This window comes from Carlito syrichta, unplaced genomic scaffold, assembly GCF_000164805.1.
Source record: "Carlito syrichta isolate Samal-C Ts95f unplaced genomic scaffold, Tarsius_syrichta-2.0.1 Scaffold316532, whole genome shotgun sequence".
NCBI lineage: Eukaryota > Metazoa > Chordata > Mammalia > Primates > Tarsiidae > Carlito > Carlito syrichta.
In genome coordinates this window covers 54,145-74,746 of record NW_007260628.1, presented here as the reverse complement: position 1 = coordinate 74,746, position 20,602 = coordinate 54,145, and the positions used below count along the sequence as shown (strand labels likewise).

Genomic DNA, 20,602 nt, shown 5'->3' with positions numbered 1-20,602 from the left:
CTCAAAAACAAAAATAAAAATAAAAATAAAAAAACCATAGTTAATTATCCTGTTTCAGGTTGGCTGTGTTTCCCTAAGCAATGTTAAATAAATTTTCAAACAATATTAAAAATAATAATAGCTCTGTTTGGTTTTCTTTGTTCCCTCTTTTCTAGTCCAGAATCTCCCCACAGGGAAGGAATGGAAATCAGTCATGAGCTAATCAATCTGGAAGTCAGCTCTCCACATGTCCCGGATCTGACTCTAATAGACCTTCCTGGCATAACCAGGGTGGCTGTGGGTAACCAGCCCACTGACATCGGGCTCCATTTGACCTTGCCCTTGGCAGGGGTGCTGCATTAGCACAACAATAAGCCTAGGGCTGAGTTTTGCAAAACAGGTATTTGGAGATGTGAGTGGCGAATTTGGAGAATTCATTGGCTGAGATCCACTCCATCAAGTTTGAAGAAGCTTCTCCAGTGAAAGTGAGGTAAACAGGCAAAATTGGGAACACATTTTATGTATTTATTTTGTGTTTTATACAGTGACTCATTTTGGCTGGAGTTGCATTTTTGTGGCACATCTAAATGCATGTGCATTAGGAAAGGGTTTTATGTGGCATGAGAGAGCATTAGAAATAAGTGTAATAGGCCAGGCACAGTGGTTCATGTCTGTAATCCTCATGCATTGGGAGGCTCATGCAAGAGGATCATTTGAGGGTAGGAATTCAAGACCAGCCTGGTCAACAGAGGGAAACACCATCTATGCAAAAAATAAAAACAAATAGAGATGATATTTGAGTATTAGTGAATCTCACTTTACAGATTAAAGATTTAAGAAATGAATCAAGCAGTTTTTTTGTCATCTTATTTTCCATTGTGACCATCAGACCCAAAGTCTTGGGGGATAAGTTAATCAGCTAAAATCTCATAATTTTCCTTGAGCCGATAGCTCTGTTTCTGCCACAGAGAATTTAGTTTCTCATCTCTGGCTTGGAAGGTGCCACCTGGTTTGCTTCCTGTAAGGTGGTACCGGAGGGCGGGGCGGGCCTCAACAAGATGGCTCCAACCCGGACCAGGAGAATAATGGGCCGAAGTGAGCCAGCAAAAATGAGCTACCGGAACTAAGACCCCAGCTACAAAACCAGCCAGTACCTGCTACAGCGATTCTAGCAACCCCGTTCACGCGACAGCTGTCCCAACCAATTATCGCTCTCCCCAATCCCCCTCTCAGCTTTTTCAGTATGCCCTTTATAAACCTGTCACCCATCTTGCTGGGCGCAACTTCTCTGGCCCACAGCTATATGGACCGGAGAACCTCACCCGGGATTGCGCTAATAAATTTTTCTTGGCTCCTTTGTTGCCGTTTCGCCTGGTCTGGTTTCGTTTGCCTTACACTTTCATTTCAGGTTTGGGCTCATTTCTCCATAGTTTTTTCTTTGGGGGACTCTTGGAGCCTGAAGCAAGTACAAGGAGAGGACCTGTCTCAGCTCTCATTCCCCTTCCCACACTCACACATCACCACCTCTCATTTTCTCACAGATCAAGGCACTCATCAGGAAGTACATCTGAGGGACCCAAGTGACTTAAGAAGCTATACTTGCCATATATCCCTACCTTACATTCATTTTATTTTATATATCCCTACCTCACGTTCATTGTATTTTATGTATCCCTACCTCACGTTCACTATATTTTATGAATTCTTAGTATTTTAAATCCTACCTCAGACCCCGTAGAATTAGGCACATGTCGGGTGCCGGGCAGTGACTGGTTGTATAGTTATGCAATGTTTTAAGCAATGTTTGTACTTAGAACTTTGTTAAGCTTTGTTTGTCTCAATTGCCATGCTGACTACTTCTGCTTCTGCAACGGGATGTAAATGTTAAGCGATAAGCCCCTTCCGGACATTCCTTTGCTTAATTAAGGTAGACTCTGTGGCGCCAGCCACCCTCCTGGTGGGCTCTATATAGTTTCAAACCCGCTCACATGCCAAAGTTAATTTACCCAAAGTGACTGTGTAAACCTAGCTTATCTGACATTCCACTCTGCCCGTTTAGCCGTTTCAATCACAGGCAACTGAGCTAGAGCCCACGCAAACCAAAAATGAACCAACCAATCTTAAGCACCCCTGTCCCTTGACATCACCGTGGACCTTATTGGGGACTAATTATGCAAGGTCCGCAGACTTCGGTTTCTACGTCATGACCTCTTCTGATTGGTTAATATTGCAAGCCTAGGAAAAACCAGACATGCCCAGCCCCTCCCTCTGTAATTGTGCATAAAAACTGCTTGCCATACTGGATTGGGGCTCTCAAGCACGAGCCGCTGTGTTGGTTTCGGTTTGTGAGCCCAGACTCGAGCCTGAATAAAAACCCTCATGTGTTTGCATCGGAGCTGGCTCCTTGGTGGTCTCTCGGATTTAGAATTTGGGGTTTAACAATCTACAGGCAGCAGACGATCAACCTGGTGGTGGTCCCCTGTAATGTGGACGTTGCCACCACGGAGGTGCTGAGCATGGCTCAGGAAGTGGACCCTGAGGGGGATAGGACCATAGGTGAGAAGGGGGGAGCCTACACATGGTAGGTGATCTGCAGTGGAAAAGCATCCCTGGAATCCTAATGGGTGTTGCTCAGCACACACAGGGCATGGGGACCTCGTCCAGCAGTAAGACCTGCTAAGGTGGCAGTTTAGTGTCTGCTGAGGCCAGATGACATGAACTACCTTTGGCGCTTGTTGGCCACAGGTGACCTCATAACCCTTATCTACCTATAGTAGGTTCAGAGGGCAGGACCAAGTCAGGAAACAAATCGTGTCTATGAAGGATGCATTTGAGGCAGAAGCCACATAGGTGTCCATGACTGATGAAGGGATAGATAAACTGTGGTCTGTTTGTACAGTGGACTAGGAAGGTGGAGCTCAGGGAGGGCCTGTGGGCACTCATAAGCGGCTTCCCCATCTTCACACAACCTACCCTGCAGTTCTCTCTGGACAGGGTCTCTGCTGGGCCCTCGGTCCCATAGCTAGGGTGGGAGGAAACCCTGGGAAGCTGAGGTTCTCAGGCCTGAGCTGTCTTCCACCTCTGCCTGGTGACCAGAGCATTCTCTAACCAAGTCTCTGGCTCACAGAAATCTTGACAAAGCCTGATTTGGTGAACAAAGGTACCGAAGACAAGGTTGTTGATGTGGCACGAAGCCTTGTGTGCCACCTGAAGAAGGACTACATGAACATCAGTTGCTGGGGTCGGCAGGAAATCCAGGACCAGCTGAGCTTGTCTGAAGCGCTGCAAAGAGAGAAGGCCTTCTTTGAGGACCACTCACGTTTCAGATCTGCTGACCGGGTTTCATCACGGATAGACCCACACTAAGGATGTCAGTCCTTACTCAGGAAAATGACTGCTGTCTAAAGCAGGTACTTGAGCGGTGTGTGTGTGTTTGTTCCTCAGCCATGACTAGGAACTCATCTGGGAGAATAAAAGGGGAATTCTTCAAGTATCGCAAAAAAAAAAATTATAAATCAATCACAATAAGGAGGGGACTGTCTACAATAATTTATATAGTATGGTGTTAGATCTAGAATAAAAGCATAAATAGAACAGAATGCATAAAAAAGTAGAAGCCCAGAAATAGACCTGAACACATATATTCAATAAGCGATAACTGCAGCATTTCCAAAAAGTGGGCTGTATCGGTTTGATTATCAATTAGCAACATTAGGAATATTGTTTTATTATTTGAGAAAAAATTTTAAATAATGCCCTTATTAAACAAAGTATATCAAAATCAATGTCTGTTGAAGTTTACCATTAAATATAAATATTTTTATAAAGATTAAAAAGAATTCATGAGCATCCGAGAAGAAAATGTGGATGGCTAACTTAAAATTCCAGGCTGAAGCCCTTTGTAAACCTCATATCAGAAGTAAATTTTTTTAAAGGAAAAGACCGATAAAGTGGTCAGATTTAACATAATGAAAATATTTAGAGTTGTAAACATTCTTGCATTCAGTTCTCTTAGAAACCTGCAGAGAGAGAGGGCCATTACTCAGAATTGCAAGAGTGTCAGACAGATACTCACATACCGTTCTGCATGGTAGCATTATTATTTTTATTTATTTATTTTTGTATTTTGAGTCAAGGTCTCACTCTGTCACCCAGGCTGGAGTGCATTGGCACAATCATGATGATCACAGCTCATGGCAGCTCAACTTCCTGGGCTCAGGCAGTCCTTCCACCTCAGCCTCTTTAGTAGCTGGAACTACAAGCACGTGTAACTATGCCCGACTAATTTTTTCTTTTTAAAATTTATTTTGTAGAGATGTAGTCTCGCTACATTGCTCAGGCTGGTCTCAAACTCCTGGGTGCAAGCAATCTGCCTACCTCGGTCTCCCAAAGTGCTGGGATTATAGGTATGAGCCATCGAGCCTGACCAGTAGCAGCATTATTTACAGTAGCCAAAAGGTGAAACAACCCAAGTGTCCATCAACAACTGGTAGATAAACAAAATGTGGTCTGTTTATAAAATGGAGCATGATAGGAAGGAAATTCTGACTTACTGCAGCATAGATGAACCTTGGGGACATTACGCTGAGTGAAACACACCAGGTACAATAGGACGCATACAGTATGATTCCACTCCTGTGAGGTCCCTGGAGTAGTCAGATTCATAGAGACAGAAAGTAGAAGGGTGGGTGCAAGGGGCTGGGGAGGGAGACTGAAGAGTTGGTACTTCATGGGGACAAAGTTTCAGTTCTCCATAATTAAAACTTTCTGGTGATAGATGGTGATGATGGGGGCACCACGATGCGAATGTACTTAATGTCACTGAACTGTGCACTTAAAAATGGTTAAGATGGTCAATTTCATGTTAAGTGTATTTTGTCACAGTTTTTAAAAAATGGACAAGTATAGAAACTGAAGCTTAGGTATGAGCGTACTTTCACAACAAGGCCTGGAAACTTATGTGACCCTGCTGCCTATATCCTGAAAGTTTCTTTAAAAATGTGGAAACCTGTTGTAACTCACTGTGTGAACACAGATTTGGGTAAAGTGGCTTCCTTCATCTAGACAGTCCATGATTTAAATTTTTATCCTGGGCAAAGGTGTGTCTCTCTGTTCTGTATTCATCTACACACTTATGCAAATATGCATCAATATGTTTTCATGTATACCTATACCTACATGCAATATGTGTAATATATAAATATATATCACACATAAAAGGGAGTATGTGTTATGAAAACACATATACAGGTGTGGATGTGTATTTTGATGAAGATCAGTTCTATAGTCAAATGTCATGAGACACATTTATTACATTTGCTGGAAGGGATTATTCCACATCATTCTTGAAATATTCAAGATTGCTAAAATTCGTCCTAATTTTGTTTAATCCAGTTCTGAATATTCGTTGGGTACCTGTTGCAAGACATTTCACTTTGTTGTAAGTAGCTTTGACTTTCCCCAGCAGAGAAAGACAGATTTGCACATTCTGGGCATTTAAAGATAGAAATCTATCTTGTATTCTTTGCAGGGAACTTCTAGAGGAAGAAAGGGCCAAGATTCCCTACCTGGCAGACAGACTTACCACAGAGCTCATCATGCACATCTGTGTAAGTACCCATAGAGCTGACTGTTCTCTGAAAAGAATCCTACACACTCACAGCTGAAACTTGTTGACTTCTTAAAATGTTACTACAAACACAGATGTCTTAGGGATTTTGTTAGGATACAGATTTGAATTTGATGGGTCTGGAGTGGTGAGGACTGAGATTCTGCATTTCTAGCAAGTCCCCAGGAGATGTGGATGATGCTTGTCAGAGGACCACACTTTGGGTGGGATGCTGATAGACTATCTCCACTTGACTTCAGTAAAAATTAGAATTTTACATGCATGCTGCTAACTCTGCCTTTCTTATTGCCAGCCACTATTGTATGTCTTAGCCATTGTAATGAACATATTTTTCATCTCTAAAAGCTCCCTGGGGTTCTTTTTCAAACGTGCCTAAAAATAGGCTCTTGATTTTTCAAGTGTTCAACTCAGCACCAGAGTTCAAGGTCTTCTACACAGTGCCCAGGAATACAGGTAGAGAACGGGCTTGTTTCTAGCTGACTGTGATAATGACAGTGGAGTTCTTTGGGGTAGCACCTTTATGCAGAAAGAGGGTGTTTCCTTATTAGATTCCCCATCTTGAGCAATCCCAGGGGGATTGATTTTTTTTTTGCCTCTGCACCAAATCAGGTTCATAGACTCGAGTTCAAGTTTTCTTACCTAGACAAGTGCACTTGAGACCAAATCTGGCTTCATTGAGGCTTTCTTCTTGAGTACTTGGGTGGCCACTGTCACCTGGCTTTGGCCTCTGAGTATCCCTCTTTAACTTATCGGCTCACAGATACATTTAAAGGGGCAGCTTTTAACATTTTAGCCAGCATTTTTAGATGTTTTCTGTGGAAGGGTGAGTAAGCATGTGCAGTCAACCATATTGTTAGAAAAAGAAGTCCTCGGTAACTTTTTATCTGTAAAAACAACATACAGGGCAACCTCTTTCAGGTCTCCTCCCACTGTAGGAGCATTCCTGTCTTCTTAATAAATCCTGCTTTCTAAAACAAATAAAAAACATATAAGTTGTTGACTCTCAAATTGTTCCAACTGTCACTTTTTCAGGACCTACTAGGCAAGTGGATCTTTCTAATCTCCCTGTAGAGGGTTTATGTGATCTGATGGGAGGAAGAATTGCTCCTTGGGTTATCCTATGGGGTCCGGGAACCATGCAAAGTGGATTCCTCAGTGTGGCTCCTGAGACCGTTTTCACCGAAGTGGGGAATGGGAAGACCTGGGTAGAAAACAGTGCCTCGAATGTGCCCTCTCCCCACCTGGAAAATCTTCCTTTTAGAGAAAGCCAGGAGGTCAAATGGCCCATGCAGCTCTTCTGTAGAAGGAAGCCTGGAATCTCCTTTTCATTCCCTGTCCATTTTTATACATTCCCATGATTTTTCCCTCCATCTTCCTCAGAAATCTATGCCCCTATTAGTAGAGAAAAAAAAGGCAACTCACCAGAAAATAACAGAGGACTTACAAAAGTATGGTGCCAACATACAGAAGATGAAACGGAAAAAATGCTCTTCCTGATAGATGTGAATATCAACTCACTGCCAGTTGGAAAATCCTAGACATCATTGTCAGAAAAGGGATGTGTGCCTTATGTACTTCTTCCTTCACTCCCTCGGAGTTGATCCCAATACATCCTGTCCACAGTACTCAAAAGGGGGACATGGTTGAGAGACAATGGTTGGGGGAATGATGGGAGTCTGGAGGGTTGCATCACAATGACGGATGGTCATGTGTCATTTCATTGATTCTTGGTCATCCACATCCCCAGAGAGAACAGGGATGGGGTTTTTCTGGTCTCAAAGCCTCTTCTTTCTCAGGATTCCACATAAAGAGGTGAGAAATGATTCCCCAAACCTCAAAATACACACAACCTCCAACCTCTTAGTGCTACCATGTTGGAGATTAAGTTTCACCTTACAAATTTTGGGAGGACACAAACATTCAGACCATAACACTGGGTCAAGTACCATCATGAACCTGATAAGTTGGGTTGAGACAGAAGAGGTGAGGCAGTTGGTGAGAATGGCTGGAATAAGGACACAAACTCCTTTTTGTCTTTGAAAGATCTCTGCTTATACTGATGTTTATTCTTCTTGTGAAAAGTAAAGCACTTAATCAGGATATTGCTGCTTTAGTGCAAGGGGAGGAAACTGTAGAAGATGAAGGCACCTGGCTGTTTACCAAACTCTGGAATGAGTTCCACAGGTGAATGTTATAATTGAAAAAGTTTCAAATCAGTGAGATGTTTTAATCTCTTTGTGCTACAATAACAAAATGACGTATACTGGGTAATTTAGAAACTATAGAAATGCATTGCTCACAGTTCTGCCGGCTGAAAAGTCAAGTTCAAGCCACAGAAAGATTTGGTGTCTGGTGAGAACTCATTCTCTGCTGCGAATATGGCACCTTATAGCTGTGTCCTCACATGGCATAAGTGATGAACAAGCTCTCTTGGACCTCTTTTTTAATAAAGGTTCTACAGGCAGACCTCAGAAATATTGTGGGTTCAGTTCCATACAATTTAAATAAAGTGAATATTGCAATAATGTAAGTCAAATAAATTTTTTGGTTTTCAGAGAATATATATATTATATATTTTGAGTTGGAGTCTCACTCTGTTGCTCAGACTGGAGTGCAGTGGCACACTCTCGGCCACCGCAGCCTCAACCTGCTGGGCTCCAGCGATCCTTCTGCCTCAGCCTTCCAAATAGCTGGAACTACAGGCGCGCGCTACCACACCTGGCGAATTTTTAATTTATTATGGAGATGAAGTCTCGCCAAGTTGCCCAGGCAGGTCTCGAACCTGCAGGCTCAGGCCCAGAGATTATTAAAGTGAGGTTTATACTATACTGTAGCTATAAGTGGGTAGTAGCATTATGCCTAAAAAACAACGCATATATCCTTATTTAAAAAAAAACATTATTTCTTAAAACTGCTGACACAGAAATATGAGTGAGCATTTACTCGGCAAAATGACACTGACAACTTGCCCAACACAGGGTTGCCACACCTTCAGTGTGTAAAGAGTGTATTATCTGGCCAGTTTTGGTGGCTCAGCCTATAATCCCAGCACTTTGGGAGGCCAAGGCTAGTAGATTGTCTGAGCCCATGGATTCGAGACCAGACTGGGCAACTTGGCGAGAACTTATCTCTACAAAAAAAAAAAAAAAAATTAGCCGGGCATAGTAGCTTGCGCCTGTAGTTCTGGCTACTTGGAAGGTTGAGGCAGAAGGATCGCCAGAGCCCAGCAGGTCAACGCTGGGTTGGCCGTGAGTGTCCCACTGCATGCACTCCAGCCTGGGCGACGGAATGAGACTCCAACTAAAAAAAAAAAAAAAAAAGTGCAATGTCTGTGAAATGCAACAAAAAGAGATATGCCTGTAATTCTGTTCACTACTGCTGACCTGATCACTTCCCAAAGACCTTACCTCTTAATACTGCCATGTTAGAGATTAAGTTTCAACATACGAATTTTGGAGTTGTGTCAGTCACATGTCAGCTACGGGTCACAGGGAAGGTTTCTTAAACTCTAGCTCAGTAATTTTCTATTCCCACAGGCCTAAACTAGTTAGCTTGTCTCAATAGTTACAGGGTTTTCTTGAGCTGATAGAAGTGTTCAGGAATTAGATTATGGAGATAGTTGTACAACTTTGTGAATATACTAAAACTCACTTTTAATAGGGAGAATTGTATAATATGTGATGGACATCTCAATAAAACACTGCTATGGGAAAAAATCTCCTGGCCAAAAGAGGGTACAAGACTACCATTCCTGATTCATTCTTCAAAAAGAGAATTCAGAGCCCTTTTTAACTTCCATTCCTGATAGGGGTGACTCTACATAGCCTGGGAAGAAAAAAAAATCATTTTATACGGTGAGCCATGATACCATGTTGCATTAATACAATTTGGTGTGCCTGGTTACTCAAGTATTCCATCTGCTTTATAAATACTTTCTACTCATGCTGTTACACGTGAATATGGGTTGTATAATTGACTCCACTGAGTGTTCATATTAATTTCTACTCTTTAAAAGACACACAGTCCGAGTAAGGAATATATTCAATTATGGTACAATTTCTTTGGTGAAAATAAAATTTACAGAAGTTCATACTCAAGTACCTTTTCAAGAATGTTTCTTACATGAAGTTTCTGCATTTGCTGATTTCTGGCATCCACACTCCCCATCTTGAGATGACTAAGGAAAATTACCTTGAGATCTTCATTTTGCTGCAATCCCTGAATATTTTGCAATCAGCAAGTTAGTTTTGATTTGATATCATTTTTTCTTGACACTCCTATTTTCAGAAAGTTCAGAATTGTATTATGTTTAGACAAAATCTGCAAGGTTTTTTTGGAAAATAATTTAAAGCTATTCTTTTCTATTGGAGGTTATGACCTTATGAGTAACGAAATTCAGAAATCTGAGAATCAGTATTGTGGCAGAGAGCTGCCAGGATTTGTGAATTATAGGACATTTGAGTAGATCATAAAACAGCAAATCAAAGCCCTGGAGGAGCCAGCTGTTGACATGGTGCACAAGGTAACTAGTGAGTCCTTGGTTTCACTTCTAGTCATTTTATTTCTAGGGCAGGGAAAGGTTCAAACCCAAGACTGCACCAAATTTAGGAGTCCTGTGTCAGGAATGAGGACAAAGACCACTACTGTGGTTGTTTCAAACTCTCAGAATACTCTGCTTATTTGAACTCTCTAAGAAGTAAGGCAAATTGTTAAATAACTGAACTATACATGTAGATATGTCAGTATTCTAGAATGGAGTAGGAATCTAGAATGATGTGCCTTGTCATAGATTGATAGGGGCCCATGACCATGCTCTTCTTGAAATACTTTGTTTTCTTGGTTTTCCAGATGATATTGAAGAGATTCAGCATTGAATCTCTTTTCTTTATCCTCTCCTTGACTTACAACATCTTACTCAGACTTCACTCATTTTAACAATAATAATAATCTTTCTTGGGTCCATGAACTAAGGTGCTGGAGACAGCCTCATAACAGCTCATCCAGTGATGAAATTTTTGAGTGTCTTTGTATTTCTTTTCAAATAGATAATGTGGACATTCAAATTCCATTGAGATTTAAGAGTGATTTGACAGTTTTATATAAAATATATTTATAATTTTCCAGAAATTATATTCTTTGCAACTATTTGTATTTAGGATAAAAATTTTAAATGTCAAATATATCCGGAGGCATTCAGGTTTTAAAATTCTTCCAGTGAGTTCCTCAGCAAGATAACATGTCTTTCTATTTATGGTAAAGAAGAGAAGAAAAGAGGGAGGGAGAGAGGAAGCTTTACTTTTTACCATGTAATCTTTATATTTTTTGCAATCTAGGAAGAGTAAAAATGGTCCCATCAATACTGAACTATTTTTCCCTCTTTGATCAGATATTGTCCAGTTCACTTTTGCAGATGTTCTGGTAAAACATTTTGAGGAATTTTTTAAACTCCATAGGACAGTCAAGGTAAAACCAACAGTGTGTTATTTTAAAAAAGAGAAAGATTTTTCTGAATTAAGACCATTTCAACTTTATTGTACAGATTGGGAGAATCTCACTAATTTGTGAATCTTACTAATTTTACTAATAATCTTACTAATTTCTGGATAAGAGCAATAAGATAAATAATGTCTGGATAAAAGCAATGAGATAACACGAGAGAATTTAGAAATAAACTGTTTAAACTCATCGGAACAAGATATCCAAAGTTAATGTAGAAGATTATCACATCTGAAGAAAATGACCTCAAATTCAGAAACTCATTGAGTAAGCCAACTGTAAAAATGATATCTTTCAAGAATAAAGAAAAGACAAGAGGAAACAAAATATCCCCATATCCCCCACCAAGGAGATAACCTGGACCAAGAGACCAGGCTCATCCACTCTTAAAAATGGGGCTCCCTGGCACAGATGGGGAGATGGGCTCTGTCATTCATGAGCTGTAGGTCTTTGTATATGCTACTGCACTGGCCTGTGCCTCTGACCCCCTCCATGTGCAAAATGGAACTAATAAGAACTTCAGTAGGTTGTGATGAACATAGAAGAAAGTGTTTAGGATTCACTTGAAATTGTGCACCACACATGGTGGCTCGCGCCAAGGTCTGGAAGGTTCCAGATATTCTTTGTGTAAAGTTTCTCCTCCTTGGCTTTTTGGCCAGGGTGTTTCTCCAAACCCCAGGAACATGAAACATAGAATTTGACGGATTTGCATTTTACCCTCTCTCCTTATTCTTTTGAACTCTGATGAATATGATACTCCTCATCATCAATATAAAAGCCCTTGAAGGAAAAAAAAGATACTTAGCAGCCTGAGACCAGAGTCTATGCAGGTTCCCAGCCTGGTCACCCATGTGGCTAAGGCTTTCGTGGAGAGTTGGACCCTCAGCCAGGAGTGGGAACACTGTCTTAGATAAGCTGAGGTGGGGCCCAGAGGGCTGCTTCAAAGAAATGTGCTATTTCACTTAAGTTGGGTAACCTGATATTTGTAGACTTTTCAATGACCTATCTTTCTATGACTCAGGGATTCACTGCTTGAGGAAAAGTGAGCTATGTTTCTCTTTCACCACAGTCCAAAATCGAAGACATTCGAGCAGAACAAGAAAAAGAAGGTGACAAGTTGATCCGACTTCACTTCCAGATGGAGCAGATTATCTACTGCCAAGACCAGGTTTACAGGGGTGCGTTGTAGAAGGTTCAAGAGAAGGAAATGGAAGAGGAAAAGAGGAATAAAAGATCATGTAATTCGTTCTTTGAACAAGACTCTGAAAACTCTTCCATGGCTGAGATCTTTCAGCACCTGATCACCTACCACCAGGTGAGTCTGTCTCAGAAAGGCAGTTACATGGCATTTCCTTTTCTTCTGAATGCCTCTCTCTTGAGTCTTGCTCTCTCTGGAGGTGGCCATCGTTTAGGTCTTTGTTTGCCTCCATAGAAGCAGCTCAACCTCAGACAGACAGAAGGGGCTGTGACTTAGAGCCACTGATATCTGGTTTTGATCAGCTGTATAGCTCTGGTCAAGTTACTTAACCTTTCTGAGTCTCAGCCTTCTTCTCTGTAAAATGCTGTCTCCTCCTAGATTCTGGAGACTGTTCCATGAGACAGCATGGATAAGTTCCTTAGTACAGTGAAGGAATGCCGTGACAGCTCACTTAATGGAAGCTATCTCATAGACACATGCTGTTAGAGTCCAGCTCCAACACAAGGGTTAGGACCTGAGGCAAGAGAATCAGACGTGGTGAAGGAAGAAGACATAAGTCAACTCCCTGGGTCTAGTTCGGGACTCTTCCAAAGTTTATTCAATTTTCACATGCTTATATAGGGCATTTTCAACCCTCAACCCCCTCACACATATGCCCACAAAAGCTTACATTATGTTTTCTTTTACAATCAAACGTTCTACAGTGATTTATTTGTTCCTCCCTATTCTTTTTTTGTTTCCATTATGTTAAAACCAACAGACAGGAACGAAACAACTTTTGTTAAAAATTATTAACTGTAATCTTTTAACCCTTACCCCTTTTATATCATATTTCTAACTAAATTCTTACATGTAACTTAGCAGCAATATATTGGCATTTTCATAACTAACTTTATTACTTCTTAATTATTTTCTATAAACTTTTCTATTTGTATCTGTTTTTATTCTTATTTTGCTTATATGAATCATAATCTATAATATTTAACAATCTTTATATGAATTATACTTGATTACTCTATATTATATATTTATTTCCTATTTAATTATATTTTATCTAATTATTTTTAACCATCTTCCTATTTTTATCTACTTAACTATTCTTTCTTATATTATTATACATATACTACTAAGTCGTTTTAACCTTACAAACTTATATCTACTATGTCTATGCTTTCTTAAATTATGTTTAAAAGCAGCTGCCCTCAGGATCGACTTGTCTCAGGTCTCACAAACTTCCTCCTCCATCTTACCCGTCTAAAGTGTTATTTTAGTATAGGGTCTGTTAACCATTAAAAATAAAGAATGGGAAAGTTTTTTATTTTCCTTATACACAATGGTTTTGCTTTTCATGGAGACGAAGGTAACTAAACATTCTCTAGCGTCTCTAATGGCTGTGCTTTTGCTGTGTTCCTTATTCATGTCTCAAACTTCAGTTTCACCAATACATCATCCTCCCTTGTTAGTTAATGCTTCATCAGAAAGGGGTACTTTCTGTCTTATGCACACACTCCTAAAGATCAAAGGGGCCCATCAATGGGATCCATGGGGCTTTGCCTCCGGCATGGCCGCTTTAGCTGGGACCTTGCTCCCAGCTAGCGTTTTTCTCATTTTTCAGGTAACCCTTACTTTGCCTTCTGTTAGGAGTTGCGGCTCCTGACAACATGCTTTGATAGATACCACATGTTTCAAATCACGTAATGTCCAGGATGATTCATCCTGGGGGAAGGTGGTGGTGACACAGGTACAACTCAAGTAGAGCTGTAGGGCTGTATACAAATCTGGGCAGGGAAAGCAAATCATAATCTCTTGGTTTACCAGATGTCCTCGTCACCTCACAATTTGGATGCTGTAAGGCAATGCTTCTCCAACTCCACCCTGCAGGAGGGCCTCCTGGGAGCCTTGTTGAAACGCAGATGTTGATTGCAGTCTGGGATGTGGCTGAGCTTATTTCTGATAGGCAACCATGGGGCATCCATGCTACTGGATGAAGACCACACTGGGAGCAGCGAGGCTGAAACCAAGGGTCAACCCTATTTCTGCATACACTGGGAGCAAACACGTAATGCTGAAACAGGGGACACAGCTGCCTCTCCTGCAGCCAAGTTCAGCACCTGTGTACTGGAGGAACTGCCTCATGGAATGAACCGTGTGCTGGAGCGTAGGTGAGGTACACACATGCTCAAAATCCAAAAGATAGAATGAGTGACAGGGGCAAGTGGGTCTCCAACCGACCTTATCCAAGCTGAGCACCTCCCTTCCCCAGCTCGCCCTTCTTCTCTGTCCTCCAAGGGTGACTCCATGCACTGGTAAGCTCCTCTGTGTGCACATTGTGCAATTGTTTTTACACCAAAGAGAGCAGAGCACACATGCTGCTCTGCCGCCTGCTACTTGTGCTGTGCCTTGGAGGTCACTCTGCTTCAGTGCTTGTAATGCTTTTCATTGGCGCCCAAGTATCCCACTCTCCGGCTATGGCATATTGAACCTGTTACCCTATTAATGGACAGTGTTTGTTGTCAGTCTTTCGCTAAGCAGGGTGTTGCCACGAATAGCTGTGTTCATCCATCATGTATCTGGAAGCATAATTTCCTAGAAATGAGGTTCCTGGTGTATTTCTCAGGGTTGTGACAGGAACACAGAACCATTTCATTTTACCAAATACTTTTCAGCTGGATGCAGTGGCTCACGCCTGTAATCCCAGTACTTTGGGAGGCCGAAGCCAGAATATTGCCTGGGCCCAAGTGTTTGAGACCAGCCTGGCCAACTTGGTGAGACCTTGTTTCTACAATAAATCAAAGAGTTAGCCAGGCATGGTGGCACATGCCTGTAGTCCCAGCTACTTGGTGACTGAGGAGGAAGGATCATCTGAGCCCAGCAGGTTGGGACTATGGTAGCCTTGAGCATGCCTCTGCACTCCAGCCTTGGCAACAGAGTGAAACTCCAACTCAAAAAAAAATAAAAAAAATAAAAAAATTCAAGGCCTTTGCTTATGTGATTGTGGGGGCTGGCAGATCCAGAATCTCAGGGCAGGTCATCAGGGAGTACAACCTGGAAACTGAGACAGGAGCTAAGGCTGAGTTCACAGGCAGAATCTTTCCCCCCTCAGAGATACCTTGTTTTTGCTCTTAAGGCCACCATAGCCTCGACCTGCTGGGCTCCGGCGATTCTTCCGCCGCAGCCTTCCAAGTAGCTGGAATTACAGGCATGCGCTACCACGCCCGACTGATTTTTTGATTTATTGTAGAGATGAGGTCTCGCTGCCCAGGAGGGTCTCGAATCTGTGGGCTCAGTCAATCCACTCACCTCAGCCTCCCAAAGGCGCGGGATTACAGGCTGAGCCACCGAGCCTGGCCATCCTCTTTCTTTGAGTCTGTGAGTGAACGTTCTGGTGAGATGAGTCTCTTGGAGACAATATATTGTTGCCTCATGATATTTTATCCATTTTGCCATTCTATATCTTTTCAATGGTGCATTTAGTTCATTCACATTCAGGCTAATTATTAAGATGTGAGAATTTATCCCTGTCATGAGGTTCTTACAGAGTTTGTTGTCGGTACTGCTATTTATTTGCTTATTTGTTTGTTTTCTTGCTTTTGATTTTTGGGTTGATTCATGTGTGTTTTCAACATTTTTCCTGCATTCTTGGGAAGGCTGTTGTCATTTTTTTTCTTTTCTTCTGGTTTAATACCTTCTTAAGTTTTTCTTTTAGAACTGGTCTGGAGGCAGTATAAACTCTTAGGGATTGAATGTCTAAGAAGGATTTTAATTCTCCATAACTGATGAAACTTAGCTTAGCTGGGTAAGTAATTTTTGGTTGAAACTGTTTATCTTTGAGAACATTGAAGATTGAGCTCCAAGCTCTCCTTGAGCTCCAAGCTCTTGTGGAATGCGTTTATACTTGATTTATGGCCAAGGATGTGTTCAATCTTAGAGTAAGTTCTGTTTGGTGATGAATAGAATATATCACAAGACACAAGTTCCATGTGGTGGTGAGTAGAATGTGAACAGAACACAAAAGAAAGCAGGAATCACAATCTTAATATCAGACAGAATACCCTTTAAGTTATCAAAAATTTAAAAAGACACAGAAGGTCACTACATAATGATAAAAGGTTCAATCCATCAACAAGAAATATCCATCCTCAACATATATGCACAGGAGCACCAACTTTCATAAAGCAGCTTCTAGGTAAACTAGAGAAAGATCTTGACTCTAATACTATAATAACTGGGGACTTAAATGCACCACTAACAAACCTAGATAGATCATCAAGACAAAAATTCAACAAGGATATCTGGTACCTCAACATGACACTTGACCAAATGAACTTAACTGATACCTACAGAATACTCCACCCAACAGCCACAGAATATACATTCTATTCATCACCACACGGAACTTACTCTAAGATTGAACACATCCTTGGCTGCCATTCTAATTGGTCTTATCTGGTAGGTAGTCTGCCCTTTCTCTCTCACTGCCTTAAGGATTTTTTCTTTTATACCTCTTTGTGTAGACGAATTACTATGTGTCTAGGAGTTAGTCTTTTCATATATTGTCTTGCAGGGGTTCTCTGAATCTTTTGTGTTTGAATGGTCATGTCACTGATGAGATGAGGGATGCTTTCTTGGATAATTTCATGGAATGTTTGTTCCAGGGTGGTCTCTGTCTCTCTATCTGCCTCAGGAATTCCAATTAATCTTAAGTTTGGCCTCTTGAAATAATTGCTTATCTCTTGGAGGTTTTGTTCTGTCTTCCTAAACTTCTTTTCTATGTTTTTAACAGTTTAGGTTAGTTCTATATTTTGGTCCTCAAGCTCTGAGATTCTTTCATCTGCTTGGTTAATTCTGCTTTCTATGCTTATCAGTTTGTTATTTATTTCATTCATTGTATTATTGATTGCTGTTACCTCAGTTATCGACTCCTTTGTTCTTTCTTTTTGTCTCTCCTCATTTCTATGTATTCTTTCTATTAATATCTTGATATCTGGGTTTGTGGTTTGAGACCAGTCATTCTGGAGGCTCTTCATTGTTTGAGTTCCAGAGTCTGTATTTTCAGTGGCTGACCTCCTACAGGTCTGTGTGAGACTCATAATATTCCTTTGGTTTTTCTTCATTTGTGTAGGTTTTCCTCCCCTCCTTTTACCTCTTCTTTAATTCTGTTGTTCAGTGATCTGGGATAGCTTTTACTTCTGTTTGTTCAATCTCCTATTCTTCCTTATGTAGATCCTCTGGTTTTGTTCAATTCTAAAGCTGAATTGGGGGTGGGGGCCTGTGCTTTTTTTCAGTTTTGCAATTCAACTAAGGAGGGAGCTGTGATTCAGAAGTTATCTGCAGATTCCAGTAGCCACTGACAGATGTGTGGGCCCCCTGGAACCCACTTATCACTGCCTTACAATCTGTCCATGCAGTGGGGATGTCTGTTTCCCCTGAAAGCAAAATGAGATATGAAAAGGGAAAAGACTGGAAAAAAGGAAAGAGGAAGACAAAAGGGAGGTTGAGAGAGAGAAGAAGAAGAGGGAAAACAGACAGACGTACCAACTAACGAATAAACAGAAAAACAGTAACAGACAAAACAAAAAAGACAAAAACATGCAGATAATCATACAAACAAACAAGCAAAACTCCCCTGTTCATGTACTCTCCCTCAAAAATACTCATACACAAACAAAAAACTAAAGAAATAAACATTAAAATAAAACAAAGCAACAAAAATAGAAAGAGAGAAGAAGAAAAAAGCAAAAACTAAAACAAAAACAAACAAGAAAAAAAAGAGCTCGCTCTGTGGCCATTTCTGTAACTCCAGCTTCCTTTCAGCAGCCAGTTCCACCTTAGGGAGCAAATCTGGTCTCCAGTCCCTTCCCTCTGCTTTCAGCACAGGCTGATAAGGTTGCTCTCAGCATGGGTCAGATGCTCCACAGGCTACTGTGAGAGGAGGATGGGTCAGATCCATACTCACCTTACTCACTGCTGATGTTGTCAACTCTCCCATTCAGATCTGTTGTGTCTGTGCCTGTTCCAGCATGGGGGAAGGGCATCTGTCTCTCTGAGTCTGATGAGAGGATAGCCTCTGGGTCTCAAGATGGAGGCGGTAGAGCTGGGTGGAGCAATGCAGGTCTCTGCCTGGTCCCAGGACTGAGAAGATGGCACCCTTCATCTTGCCACTGGCACTGGAGCTTTATTCCAGATTTCCATGTCTTGCCTTCTCCATGGTTCCTCCTGCTTATGCCTGGTATGCTGCTGCAGGTGCATGGGCGGGTGCCAGGTGGTGAGCGGCAGCTGTTATCTGCTGCCTCCTCTCAAGAGAGCCCTGAGAATGGCAGAAGATTCTGCATACCTGTGTCTCCAATCTCAGGGCAGTGGTGAGTTGTAGTCACCTCTGGAGGATAGCCCTGGGTGCATGAAGGTGAGTCTCCCCTCAGACAGACTTTCACTCATTCACCAGCACACACCCACTCATGCAGAGAGTCTTTATGGAGACTCACTTTTGCAGAGACTCTCACAGTTCAACCTGTTTCATCACCATCTTGTCCGGAAGCCCTGACACATGTTTTTTTTAGTAGACATAGCCCATGTCCTCTCACTGTGCTGGTGTAAGTATTGCTAATTCAGTTCTAGACACATGTTCCTTTAGTATACATAGCCTGAGTCTTCTCACTGGGTTGGTGCAAATATTCTTCCTACTGTTCTAGGCATATGTTGCTTTAGTATACATAGCTCGGGTCTCCTAATTGTGGTTGTGCTTATTTCTCATTCATTTGTAGGCATATGTCCCTTTAGTCTGGACCCTCTAAGTGTGCTGATGCAAATAATACTAATTCAGTTCTAGGCATACATCCCTCTAATGGACATAGCTTGGTTTGCCTCACTGTGCTGTGCAAGTATTCCTAATTCAGTTCCAGGCATACATCCCTTTAGTAGACATAGCCTGGGTTCCCTCAACATGCTGAGTCAAGTATGTCTATATTATTTCTAAGCCTACATCCCTTAAGTAGACATAACCCAGGTCTTCTCACTGTACTGGTGCAAGTATTCCTAATTCAGGTCTAGGCATATGTACTTTTAGTAGACATAGCCTGAGTCCTGTCACTGTGCTGTTTTAAGTATTTCTAATTCAGCTCTAGGCATATGTCTTTTTAGCAGACATAGCCCAGGCTCTCTCACCATGTTGGCACAAGTATTCCTAATACGTTACTAGGCATATGATTTTTTAGTAGACATAGCCCAGGCCTTCTCACTGTACTGGTGTTGGAATTCCTAATTCAGTACTAGGCATAAGTCTTTTTTAGTAGACATAGCCTGAGTCCTCTCCCTGTGCTGATGCAAGTAATACTAATACAATTCTAGGCATACATCCTTCTAATGGACATAGCTTGGATCTTTTTAGTAGACATAGCCCAAGTCCCCTCTCTGTGCTGATGCAAGTAATATGAATTCAGTTCTAGGTATCTCCCTTTAGTAATCATGCCCAGGTCTTCTCAGTGTGCTAGTGCAAGTATTTCTAGTTCAGTTCCTGGCATACATCCCTTTGGTGGACTTGCCTGGGTCCTCTCACTGTGCTGGTACAAGTATTCCTAATTCAGTGTCTCATGTGAGTCCCTTTAGTAGACATAGCCCAGGTTCCCTTACCATGTTGGTGGAAGTATTCCTAATTCATTTCCTGGCATATGTCTCTTTACTAGACATACCTGGGTCCTCTAGGTGTCCTTGTGCAATTATTCCTAATTCATTTTTACACATATGTCTCTTTAGAAGATGTATCCCGGTTTCTCTCACTGTGCTGATGAAAGTAATTCTAATTCAGTTCCTGACATATGTCCCTTTAGTAGGCATAACCTGTGTTTTCCCAATGTGCTAGTGCAAATATTTCTAATTCAGTTCTAGAAATATGTCCCTTTATTAGATATAGCCTGTGTCCTTGCACTGTTCTGGTGCAAGGATTCCTAACTTAGTTCTAAGTTAAATTATTTTAATAGATATAGCCTGGGTTCTCTCACTGTGATTGTGCAAGTATTCCTGATTCTGTTTTAGGCAGACATCTCTTTAGTATACTTATCCAGATCTTCTCAGTGAAATTCCATTTTCTTTTTGCTTTTTAAAGATGTGGGGTACAATTCAGGGTTACGTATACAAATGTTCATTATGCAGGTACCCTTGTTGATAAAGTGTGCCCCATCAGCAGTTCCCCACTACTGCCAATCCTGCCTCCCATCCCCTGATGGTTTTCCACTATTGCCAATCCTTTTCTTATAGTATTATGATAATTGTTCAAGGTCTGCTTATGAGTGAGAACATGCGATACT

General features: G+C 41.4%; 1 protein-coding gene across 1 annotated transcript in view; it reads left to right on the top strand.

Moving 5' to 3' along the window:
• LOC103277220 (interferon-induced GTP-binding protein Mx1-like) overlaps window positions 1-20,602 on the top strand; it is a 55,196-nt gene that overhangs the window by 12,144 nt on the left and 22,450 nt on the right. The window contains 12 exon segments of the mRNA XM_021707336.1: window positions 161-307; window positions 1,519-1,559; window positions 2,436-2,535; window positions 3,107-3,302; window positions 5,507-5,588; window positions 6,989-7,070; window positions 7,073-7,110; window positions 7,587-7,591; window positions 7,691-7,792; window positions 9,896-10,137; window positions 10,995-11,071; window positions 12,174-12,419. Of these exon segments, the coding sequence (XP_021563011.1) occupies window positions 161-307; window positions 1,519-1,559; window positions 2,436-2,535; window positions 3,107-3,302; window positions 5,507-5,588; window positions 6,989-7,070; window positions 7,073-7,110; window positions 7,587-7,591; window positions 7,691-7,792; window positions 9,896-10,137; window positions 10,995-11,071; window positions 12,174-12,419 (1,358 nt within the window).